This window comes from Thunnus albacares, chromosome 1 (assembly GCF_914725855.1).
Source record: "Thunnus albacares chromosome 1, fThuAlb1.1, whole genome shotgun sequence".
Lineage (NCBI taxonomy): Eukaryota > Metazoa > Chordata > Actinopteri > Scombriformes > Scombridae > Thunnus > Thunnus albacares.
The window spans coordinates 32,001,348-32,013,616 of record NC_058106.1 but is presented as its reverse complement, the minus strand read 5'-3'; the positions used below and the strand labels follow the sequence as shown (position 1 = coordinate 32,013,616).

The window sequence follows — 12,269 nt, the reverse complement described above, 5'->3', positions numbered from 1 at the left end:
ATCTCACGACCCCTCAGATTTATCTGGTGACCCTTTGGAGGGGTCCGACCCCTAGGTTGGGAACCACTGGACTAAACTGGCCAACTGTATATAAAGTAGTTAAAACTAGCTCCACCGCCAGCAGCTACAACAGTAACATGCTGCTCTAACACTGATGCTTCAGTATTAATAATCTACTGATGTCATATACAATAATATATCAGTCAGAGGGACCAAACTGCTACTTTTACTACATTTTGCTACTAATACTGATGTACTTTTACTTAAGTAGGATTTTTCATGCAGGACTTTTACTTGCAATGGAGTGTTAGTACATTGCAGGGCTTTTAGTTACAATCGTGAGAGTCACACACACACACACACACTACAACCAGGCATATTCAGCAAAGGCAAAACTATAAGACCAAACTATCACAGCCTAGCAGCTTTTTTTAATCAAGCTAAATTATCTAATTTGCAATTAGACTCGGTAACTAGTTCGTTAGTTAGTTTGTTAGTTAACTGACACTTTATTCCATTAGCGTCATTTCGCAATCGTGTTATGTAACTTAAACACTTGAAAGAGGACACCTGACAAGTTTTGTATTGACACTGTTTATGGTCATTGTCGTGGTTGTTTCGATCATAGACTTACTGCTAACATTAGCCAAGTTAGTTAGTTAACCAGACTTACAGTCAATTAGACAAACAAACGCAGCTACAAGTTCAGCATGTAAACATTGGCTGACATTAAACATATTTTAAGGTACAAATCGTTCGCTTGCTAGCTTTCAAATATTAATAATACATTTACAAACGGGATGTAGAGGTGAGATTAGCTTCATGGTCAATCCAAACAAGGCCAATATCGTTAACGTTAGCCTAACACCCCCGCACTCGAAAGCAACTCCCTTTTTAACAAGTTCAACTTAGCTACCTTAGCTAACTTCACGCTACGGATGAACACAAACACGTTAAGAAGCGACGAAAGGCGAAATTAACTTGCCAGACAGTTTGCGAGTTTCCAGATACTCGTTACTTGAGGTTACTCCGTCAGTTCGTAGCTGTTGACAGCGGCTTTGACAACCAAAGATAGCATGTTAGCTTGTAGGCCAGCGTAGTTTTGTCATGTGATTCAGCGGGCCGGAGTCGCTCAGGCTGCGGCAGGAAACAGGTTTCATCATCAGGCTGAAAGCCAGCGACCGTGGGACTTTACCGCCCAGGGATTAGTCTCACAGGCAGCAAACACGTCAGGTAAAATAAATGATGACAGTAACAAACATTGGCATAACTGGATGAACCTGTTTGGGAGTCCAGTGGCAAACGGCCCCTATTGACGGACGTTATGCTGTCAACGTTTGTATTAAGTACAGTGCACACAGCAGGCTCAAAAAACAGCTTAATTATAAGCCCAAGGGCCCAGAAACTAAAAGAGTTTCAATGTTGGGATACCAACTGCCACCAGGTTATCTGTGTGTCAGTTAATTGTGTTTATTTTTTTTTTTTAGAAATGGACAGAGGTGGAAGAAGTATTAGCAGTAAAATGTACTTTAAGTATTAAAGTGAAAGTACTTGTTTCATCCCTCTGACTGATATATTATTATACACTCACCAGCCACTTTATTAGGAACACCTGTGCAATCTAATGCAATCCAATACAACAGCTCTGCCATAAATTCTACATTTACGAAGCTTATACATTTTTAGTTTTTGTTGACATTGTCAGAAAGGTGATAATTCTACTTTATGTTGATTATTGAGGTCGTAGTGGGTGGTCGTGTACTGGGGTGCATTATATTGAATGGTGTTCCTAATATTTTGTCTACCTTATTAACATACATGAGGGGGGCAAAATATTAGGAACACAATTCAATATAATGCACCCCAGTACACCACCACCCACTACGACCTCAATAATAAACCTAAAGTAGAATTATCACCTTTCTGACAATGTCAACAAAAACTGAAAATGTATAAGCTTCCTAAAAGTAGAATTTATGGCAGAACTGTTGTATTGGATTGCACAGGTGTACCTAATGAAGTGGCCTGTGGGTGTATATGACATCATTAAATTATTAATACCAAAGCATCAGTGTGTAAGCAGTGTGTTACTGTTGCAGCTGCTGAAGGTGGAGCTAGTTTCAACTACTTTATGTACACTTAGCTAGTTTAGTCCAGTGGTTCCCAACCTAGGGTTCTGGCCCCTCCAAAGTGTCAACAGATAAATCTGAGGGGTTGTGAGATGATTAATGGGAGAGGAAAGAAGAAAAAACAAAGTTCTGATACATAAATCTGTTTTCAGTTTTTTAAAATGTTTCTCTAACGTTTGATTTTTTGGTGAAATATTGGATCATTTGAACATTTATTGAAATGAAACCATGTGAGACGTTTAGAGGGAAAAATCATTTTTTGGTGGAGCTGTTGACAATTCATAGACATCTGAAATGTGACCCTGACTACACACTGCTTTTTATAAGACATCAAAGGCCAAACAGTTTGGAAACCACTGGTTTCATATTTAACAATGTTTTGTATTTTAAAAGCTTATTATATTATCCATTGTGTCAAATCTTCATCTGAAAAGTAACTAAAGCTGTCAATTAAATGTAGTCATCTAAATGTGCCTGTCCGAGACTAATGAGCTCTTGCTGCAACACTGAACAAATACCAAAGTAGAAGTTTTTTTTTCAAAGCCAAACAAATCTAGTTTCTATGGAAACAAAAGTTAGCAAGTGAGCACATGGACTGGTTGGGCCACACACACTGGGTAAATGTCAAGATCACAAAAACCAAGGTAAAGATCTTTATTTTACTTTCTTTATTTATCTTTTCTTCTGAAGTATTTATTGTGTGCCCTTACCATACAACTTAGTAATTGTGTATTTCGAATTACATTTAAAAAAAATAAATTAGTATTACTGTTGAATTCATGTATATTAGGTGCTAAGAGCCAAAGCTAATGTAGCAGACCTTGCTAGCTGCCATTTATCTGCAATATTAGCGAATCTAGAAGGGGAGAAAAGCAGCATTAGTAAATAAATAAATAAATAAATAAATAAATACATGTTCATTATTAAAATGAACTGGCATTCGGGTCTGTATTTTTTTTAAAACATTGTGGCTCGTGATATCCAAACGGTTGCCAAAACCTGCATTACACCGGAATCGCCGCTAGAGGACATACTCTTCCGACGCAAAACAGGAAGTGGAGGCGAATGTATTTTATATCTCCGCCGAAGAAGAAGGCGAACACAAACAAACAGACGGCGCCTGTGTTTGCTGTCTTTCATTCACGTTTTCTGCACAATTCTCTGCATTATCGCATAGTTTCATCAAAGGGGACACCATGCCCGTTATTTGTGCGGCTATAGGGTGTACTAATAAGTTTGTCAAGGGGTCTGAAATCAGATTTTACAGGTAAGTTTGACCGGTGTAGCGCTGGCGCCGAAGTCTCCAGTGCATCTTCCTCCTCTTTATGCTAGCTTTTAAGTTATTTTATAAGCCACACAACCAGCATAGAGAGGCAGTTGTAACGTTACTTTTAACTTAGCATAGCAAATAAATCTCCTCTCTAAGAAGACTGTAAATGTGGCAGATATCTACTTGATATGACTAACTCAGACTGCTGAAGCCTCATAATAAGCTTCAGATCAACTTTTAAAATTCATTTTTGCACAAAATGACTGCGTGGACACACTGTGGATTATGGCCCCCATCACTTACATTGAAAGTGCATTTAAAGGGGATCGTAACCTCTTCCCGTATTCATATGGGTACCTGACTCTTGTTTTAAGTCGTGAAGCTATCCTTTAACATGTCCATAGCTTTACCATCAATGAGCAATTAATAATAATAATAATAATATACAGTTGGAGTAAAAATAAAATCACGCATTGTTGTCACTTCTTGTCACTGTTGTATTTAACTACTGAATTGTCTGACTGATGACTGGCAGTATCACGTAGACTCAAAGAAATGAATGCTGGCAATAATAATCAAGATTAAAAACATGTATGAGTAATACAAGAGCTAAAACAAGATATTAACAACATACAATCCAACGAGAAGTGACCAAATTACTGCTGAAGCTTTTGTGTGTAAATTTAAAGAGAGCACTAGGAACAAAGCTGTACCTGCACACTGAACTCTTTAACATTTAGGCTGCTGACCACAGCGCTGTCTGTCTGAACTGTCTGTTGACTTATGATAACCTGTCTGGTCAAATTGTTGCTACATCAAATCCTGTGCACTAGTCGGTGCATCAGACCATGCAAGGGCTTGCTTTAATATGTCCATCAAACAAAAAAGACTTTCATTCATTTAATTCATTTGTAGATTGGGAGAGCTTGTTGAGCTGTCATTAAGACAACTAATACGCTCCGTGTATTTGAGAATGATCATTTTCCCTCCCCATAACTGTGTCCAGTTGTCAAAGTATATTATTAAAATGTTATTATCTTATCTGATTTTTTTTTTTTTTTTTTGCATGATTATGTGTTTTTCATTGTCAATCTTCAGATTTTTTCTTCGTGTCTGTCTGTTTTCAGTGACAGATTTTTTTTTACGCTCAATATTTTTCAGTATCACTGGTTTCCAGTTTCAACTTTCTGTTTTTCAGTTTCAACTTTCTGTTTTTCAGTTTCAACTTTCTGTCACCGTTTTGGCGTAGAGACGAGGGCCCTTGCTTGGCCTACATTACCCAGTGTGCCTTGCGGTGCGAGGAAGATTGGATATCCGTGGGCAATGGCGTCATGGCGAAGATTTTGAGCCAGATTGTTGTAATTTTCACTCTAGGACTGTTAATATCTCACTTTATTAAGATTGAATATTTTTTCAGGCGAGAAAGTCACCATGTAGATTCCAAATATGTGGTCAGTTTATCAAAATAACACCTGTCTGTAAATCTGCTGCAACGTTTTCGGAGATGTGAGGAGCCCCTGGCCGGGTGAAAGCAGCCGGGCATCTCAAAGCCTGGTATTAAGGTCACAGCGATAATGTCTAAACCTACTCTAATCTCTCTTCGCTTCGCTTTTGGTGTGAACACAACATTATGTTGGATGTTGGATCTTTAAGTCCAATCTTAATCAGAAGAGAGGACTGTGAGTAGCCTATTATGGCTGCCAGTTTAGACTAGTTTAAATAATTTGACCTCCAAATACAACATTGGGCCCTATATTTCGTGATAGTGCAACAATCATCACAGGCAGCACACGGACAGTTTGGTATTTTCCTGACCTTGAAATTTGCTTTGCCCGTCTGTGTGGTATTGTGGTGCCCAGCGCTGTTTGCAAGGTGAACTGTCAGGAGGAGACGTGCAAACAGGCAGCACAGAACCACGTCTGTTTCTGGAACAAAGTCACTCTGCTGCCACTTGGTGATTTTATCAACAAGAGCAAACTAAATACTTGCTGTAACTGTGATGCAATAATGGATTAATGCTTAAAATCTAAATACATTATTTCAAAGATTCTCCAACCAAAACTGGCACAGAAATAACATTTAATGTGGTTAAAACATCTGTACTGATCTGTAAATGAATGTGGGTGATTCTGACAGTATCTGTCTGTATCTCAGCTGCTTTATGCTGTATGAAAATCCTTCTCCTTCAGTTCGTTAAGGCCGCAGGACTGATATGCTGATAAATCTGAAGCCTCAGAGTTCAGTGCCATTACGCACGTTGGTTCACTGTGTTTACCATCATTAAATCAGCTGAAAACGACACCATGCTGCTACAGTATAACCACACACACCTCTACACACATCAGACTGGTCGATTATAACTCGATATTCTACCCTTTTATGAATGACATGCTGGGTTAGCAGGGCTCATCACAGCCTATTTACCAACGTTCTTTTCAGCAAAAGTAGCGTCTCATAATTTATTCTTGACACATTGCAGTGCAAATGCTGCTGTGTAACATTAATTACTAAACTATATCACCATTTACGAGGTGAGATATGTTACATTCGAGTTATGGCTGAAATGGCATCAGTCCGATCAGTCCGATGACTATTGCTCCACTAACACTTTTTTTTCTTACAAAAAAATAACCTCATTGACAGAATGATGCAGTAAATGATGTTATTCAGTCTGTGACGTAGCTATAATAAAAAACAAAACTGTTATGTAGCTTAATAATATAAAAGGAAAGTCTAATACATAGCATATCAACATTTCAACAATACATAGCATTCAGGGGCGTCACTAGAGATATATGGTTGGGGGGCTAAGCCTTACTGGGGGGCTGGGAGGAGGATTTTTTTTTTTAATGGCCCCAAAATGTCCGTTTGTCATGAATTTTTAGAGTAGCAATAGGTGTAAAATCAATACGATAGATCTGTCTCTTCATAGTTTGTAATAGGCACGGATCTAATATGACTTAAATGCTATCCATCCACTTACGGCAGGCACAGATCAAGCAAAGGTACTGAAGTCAAGGAATGCTATCTCCTCTCTTAGATATGTTGCAGGTCCTAAGTATGTTATTCACACACAGATTGATGTTTGATGTGTGAACCTGTAAAACTAAAAATGTCATAAAATCATTTAAAGCGTCCCTAAAATAGGCCTAGCGACGCCCCTGTGTAGCATAGGGAAAATGATGTAGTTCAGATTAAATCTATGAGCTGGCTTTCTTATTAGCAGGAGGAGGGGTTGGGTGGTTGGCTAGAAACTTTATTAGGTGGAAGAAAATTGGGAAAGCGTTTTTCTGGCGACAGAATCGGGTATTTTAACCAGACTTACGAGTTCTTAGTGCAACACAAAACAAATGCCAAAGTAAAAGTTGTTTTTTTTTTTTTTTTAAGAAAAACAAATCTAGTTTCTATGGAAACAAAAATTAGCAAGTGAGCACATGGATGATGGGTTGGGCTACACACACAGGGTGAATGTCAAGATCAAGAAGAAGGTAAAGATAATATTTTCTTCTGAAGTATTTATTGTGTGCCCTTACCATATAACTTAGTAATTGTGTATTTTGAGCTACATTTTAAAAAAAGAAATTAGGATTACTGTTGAATTCATGTATATTAGATGCTAACAGTCGAAGCTAACATAGCAGACCTTGCTAGCTGCCATCTATCTTCAATATAAACGGCATATAAATGTGTGTGTAGAGCGGATCTTTTGGCACGCAGAATCTAGAAGGGGAGACAAGCAGCAGCAGCAAAATAAATAAATAAATACATAAATAAATGTTCGTTATGAAAATGAACTGGCACTCGGGTCTGTGATTTTTTTTAACCCCCCTGCATTACATCTGAATCGTCGCTAGAGGGCAGACTTTTCTGACGCAAAACAGGAAGTGGAGGCGGATGTATTTTATATCTCCGCCGAAGAAGAAGCCGAACGCAAACAAACAGACAGCGCTTGTTTGTTGTCTTTTGTGCACGTTTTTCTGCACAATTTTTTTTGCATTATCGCATAGTGTTGTCAAAGGGGACACCATGCCCGTTATTTGTGCGGTGATAGGGTGTAACAATAAGTTTGTCAAGGGGTCTGAAATCAGATTTTACAGGTAAGTTTTACCGGTGTAGCGCCGGCGGCGAGGTTTGCAGTGCATCTTCCTCCTCTTTACATTAGCTTTTAAGTTATTTTATATCCACACAACGAACATAGAGAGTGGCAGATGTAACGTCACTTTTAAGTTAGAATTGCAAATAAATATTCGCCCGGTTAATGCATGTTTTTAAGTAACGCTAACGTTAAACCTGGTAACATGACATCTTAACCACAACACGTCATAATAGTAATAGATGGAAATGTATTATCACAACAGTATACAATTACGTCGTATTTCCTTTGTTATTGTTGGTTTGTGTGTTTTGATTAACCGTACAGCAACAAAGCGTTGTGCTTAAATGTAAAGCTTATTAAAAGACGTGTTCCCGTTTTTTCCAAGTCTGTCTTAAAACAATAGTCAGGTGCCCAAAATGAACATTGAAACAGGTTGTTTTTCTTGCTGTAATTATTCCTCCTGTTTATACTGACCATTAGAAGATCCCTTCATAATGCACTTACAATGTAAGTGATGGGGGACAACATCCGCAGCCCTCCTTCTGTGCAAAAATGTATTTAACAGTTATTCTGAAGCTAATATGAAGCTTCAGCCACCAAATTAGACAAAACAAGTAGATATCTTTCAGTGTTACAGTCTTTTTAGTGCCAAAGTCCCTCTTTTTGTTATTATACTTCCACAGCAGTTAAACAGAGAAACACAAAGAGGGAATTTGATGCTAAAAAGACTGTAAATGTGGCAGATATCCACTTGATATGACCAATTCAGACTGTCTGTCTGAACTGTCTGTTGACTTATGATAACCTGTCTGGTCAAAATGTTGCTACATCAAATCCTGTGCACTAGTTGGTGCATTGGACCATGCAAGGGCTTGCTTTAATATGTCCATCAAACAAAAAAAGACTTTCATTCATTTGATTCATTTGTAGATTGGGAGAGCTTGTTGAGCTGTCATTAAGACAACTAATAAGCTCTGTGTATTTGAGAACGATCATTTCAGACTATGCAAGGGCCAGCTGCCAAAAATACAGTCTCCTCACTCTCTTGTGTATCAGGTTCCCGCTCAGCAAACCTCAACTGGCCACGAAATGGGTGCACAGCCTGGGCATGAAAAACTTCACCCCAACCGCCAACACCTGCCTCTGCTCAGAGCATTTCCGGACGGACTGCTTCAGGGACTACAACGGCAAGCAGTTTCTGAGGGAGGACGCGGTACCCACCATATTCAACCATGGGCAAGATTCATCAAAGGTCTGCGTTCACAGCATTATATATACACTATTCTTCACCGACAGTTTGTTCTCAGTCTAAATAAGTCATCCTGTCTTACTTTTATGTTAAGTCAAGAGATATATCTGTAAAACATTCCACAGATTGAACTTCGGAAAAGAGGGGTGATACCAAAGGAGACCAACGTCACAAATCAAATAGGAACACAAGCAGACAGAGACCGAGCGAGAGAGGCTGCCGGTCTACGCAGAGACAAAAGAGGAGGAATGAGGGTGAGTTTTCTTTTACTGTTGTATGTACGGATGTGATGTTCATCTTGTACAATACCAGTGTTTGACATGATATCTCACTTACAATAAATACCTTACGCTTCAAGTTAATCTGAAGGATAGCACAAGTTGTATGGATTTGAATTTGTTTGGATTTGAATTTGTTCTTTTTTCTTTTCTGACAGGGTGGACGAGGTGGCCGTGGAGGAAAACAGCTGTCTGAAAGGTGAGATACTGTGCAGGTGTTTTTTCATTCCTCACAGTCGCTTCACTGCGTTCGATGATAGAAGAATGACTGAACAGTTTGCGCCTCTTCATTCCTTCTATTCAGTGAAGAGAATGAGTTTTTCACCGAGTAGCCCATCCCAGCTAAACCCTCTGCTCTGTTTCAATCACTCACTAGTTCGGTATGTGTAGGAATAATGCCTGTGCTAAGGTGGAGAATCTGCTTCCTCTTCTGACCATATTTGGTCATCTTTGGTCATCACCTTTGTACTTTGTACAGCAAAAAATATAAACAAAAAAGATTCATACACAGAAAAAAAGAGCTGCTGATCACATACCTTACATTTTTGTTGTTATGTCTGGTGGTGTATTTCAATCTTCTTAAGCCAGAGATATGTTCAACACAGATAAAATAGATTTTAAAAGAATAATTTAACAAGGTAAACAGCTTTCAGCAGTAATAAATCCCTCAGTGAAGAGGCAGACTAATACATTTCTCCATCCTCACTATCCTATCAGACTAAAAGGAAACGCAGCCACATGTTGCACTCAGTATCAGACTGTCTATCAAACAGTATCAAAGATACATTTGAAACCCCTCCTGCAGCGTAATCATGTTCTCTGTCCATTTGTATGATCCAGTTGTAGAAGTATGTCAATATATGACTAAATACAGCAGCCATTAAGGCCTTCATCAGGGCAAGTACGTTGTATGTTTTGAGTAATAACATTACTTCCCTCATTCAAACATTAAAAGTTAAATTCATTCATAATGAATTATTTAAATTACTACCAACACTGGTGAGAAATCTTGGCCGTATTTTTATTTTCCTAGAATGTCAGGGGATGTCCTCTTGCTTGTTTGTACAATATCACAGCTGCTTAGAAGCAGCACAGAGGAAACGAAATTGAGGTCACCTTACTCATAGAACTATAGTCCATAATCCTCTCAAGAAAAATAAAACTGAGTTCTAGCAGGTAGTTCATAACACTGTAAGTCTAAATGAAGTAATGTTTGGGAAAAGTTTGTGCACCAAAATCTTGACAACAACAGCTAGAATATACTGAACATCCCAAACTGAAGAGATCCAAGCCGGTAGCGCTTTCCATGAGGCCCTGGGCTGGTTAATCAGACTTCATTTCATCTAAATGTAGATTTGTTTCATAATGATGCACTACAATATAAAAAATAGTTTTATTTTTATGACTTATTATTTATTAATCTATTTATATAATATATTTTTTGTGAGTAGCATAAAGGGACTACAAACTGCATTTCATTATACAACCTTGTGTTGTAAAATGATAATAAGAAATTAATCTTTGATCTTGAAAGACAAAACTGGTTTTAACTGCTCCTCACTGAATAATTTTTCATAATATTTATTGTCATTGCCTGACTGCAGTGGATGTAAATTTATTCAGATAGCTTAATGCAGCCGTGATTATTTTATACTGTCAGATAAAAACAAAAGTGATGGTCCTATTAAAAAGTTTAATTGTTTTTATCAGAGCGAGCGGGTCACTCATTAACGTCTTTCCTCTTGATCGTGCAGGCAGACGATCGGAGCCAAGAGCAGAGTGTACGACAGCAAAGGCCGACTGCTGTCTAACGGCAAGGACATGTGTGACTGCCTGGACGTGGATTGTATGGGCTGCTTCTACCCCTGCCCCGACTGCGGCTCACGCAAGTGTGGGGTCGAGTGCCGCTGCGAGAGGAAATGGCTTTACGAGCAGGTGGAGGTGGAGGGCGGAGAGATCATCCGGAACAAGTTTGCTGTGTAATCAGCTGTGAATCTTTTAAAGGCTCATGAATTCAGGGGCTTCTGGGAACTAAAACTTGCCTCCTCAGATCCTGCTGCAAGTCAAGTTGATGGACAATTCAAGACTGTGAAGGAATCTTCAATAAGGTTCATTGATATTTATCAGGTTTTGCAAAACTCCTGCACATGATAGAAATATGCAGAACAACGTGAGTATTCTGCTGAATTTTGCATGTGCAGTTTATAGCTCGTAGAACCTTTATTCCTGTAAAGTTGTTTTTTGTTTTTCTGTATCCTCTGGTAAAATATTTCTTATGTGCCAATCTGTGTTAATAAACCATATTCTTAATGTTACATGGCTGCACTGTTGATGTGCTTTAACATCCGCAGAGGTGGGAATAAGTGGACCTCAAGTTTTTTAGTGCAACTGTCTTAAATTGTCTCCCAAATTCCACTTCGTTCCTGTTTTTTCTGGTTTTATGCAGTTAAATATTCTAAATTACTACTTGAATTGTTTACAGGAGAGGAAAAAAATACAATAAATCATATTAGATTTGAAGTGACAACTAACATCATGGAACAAAAAATTGTTTTCCACTGTGACGCATTTAGGTTGGAAGTCAAGAATACTGACTCGGATCTATTGACTTCTGACTGAGAGCAGGCATACGTCACCCACCACCACCACGCTCCCTTTTGAGTGAAAACAAGCGCTGTAAAAGTGCCGGCGCCAAATTGGAGAAACTAGTGGCAACATGCTTAAGAGCTGCTGCACATCAAACAATTAAAAAAAAACCCAGTTTGCGATTTCCTTTATTTCCCCAAAGAGCTAAGGACAGTAGAAAAAGAGATCTTTGGCTTCAGGCCTTCAGCAGAGATTATGAAAATGGTAAACTGTGGGATACATTTGTGGCAAACACTTCATCACGGGTTAGTTAATGATGTTAAAGTCAACAGTTATAATGTTAAAAGTCAAAGTAATGAATGTTGATGCTGCATTGAAAGGGCAGTACATGGAGCATACTGAAAAGCCGAGAAAATCCCAATTTAGTGTTAGCCTGCAACAGCTAGCTTGCTAGCAAGATGGGTATTCCCCTGGTTTGTTGAAACAGGTACAAAGTCACCTGCCTGTTCTCTGAAGTGATTTTATGTCATGATTATTGACATAATAATCCAAATTCAAAGCGTGTCCGAATGCTGCATTAACCTCTGCCCAGATGAAGTTGTGATCTGACGTGCTGCGGTAAGCGTATTGTCTTATTTTCGTTTAATTTTTGCTGCTCTCA

General features: G+C 38.6%; 1 protein-coding gene across 4 annotated transcripts; it reads left to right on the top strand.

The window, feature by feature from the left end:
• The first annotated feature begins 2,674 nt into the window (after positions 1–2,674).
• LOC122984685 (ADP-ribosylation factor-like 14 effector protein) lies at positions 2,675–11,337 on the top strand. 4 transcript variants are annotated; one of them, XM_044355299.1, is made up of 5 exons: positions 2,675–2,773; positions 8,552–8,747; positions 8,870–8,998; positions 9,181–9,221; positions 10,777–11,337. In XM_044355299.1, the coding sequence occupies exons 1-5, from the start codon at positions 2,751–2,753 to the stop codon at positions 11,003–11,005; spliced, it is 618 nt and encodes a 205-aa protein (XP_044211234.1). In that variant the 5' UTR covers positions 2,675–2,750; the 3' UTR covers positions 11,006–11,337. The 4 variants fall into 4 exon arrangements, with proteins under 4 accessions (XP_044211234.1, XP_044211226.1, XP_044211242.1 ...); XM_044355291.1 differs by lacking the exon at positions 2,675–2,773 and adding an exon at positions 3,215–3,396; XM_044355307.1 differs by lacking the exon at positions 2,675–2,773 and adding an exon at positions 6,647–6,887.
• Positions 11,338–12,269: the final 932 nt, after the last annotated feature.

Coding starts and splice junctions, on each gene's coding strand:
- LOC122984685 (XM_044355291.1), top strand. CDS start 3,326: ATGCCCGTTATTTGTGCGGCTATAGGGTGTACTAATAAGTTTGTCAAG. Junction 3,397..8,551: donor TCTGAAATCAGATTTTACAG/GTAAGTTTGACC, acceptor CTTGTGTATCAG/GTTCCCGCTCAGCAAACCTC. Junction 9,222..10,776: donor GGAAAACAGCTGTCTGAAAG/GTGAGATACTGT, acceptor TTGATCGTGCAG/GCAGACGATCGGAGCCAAGA.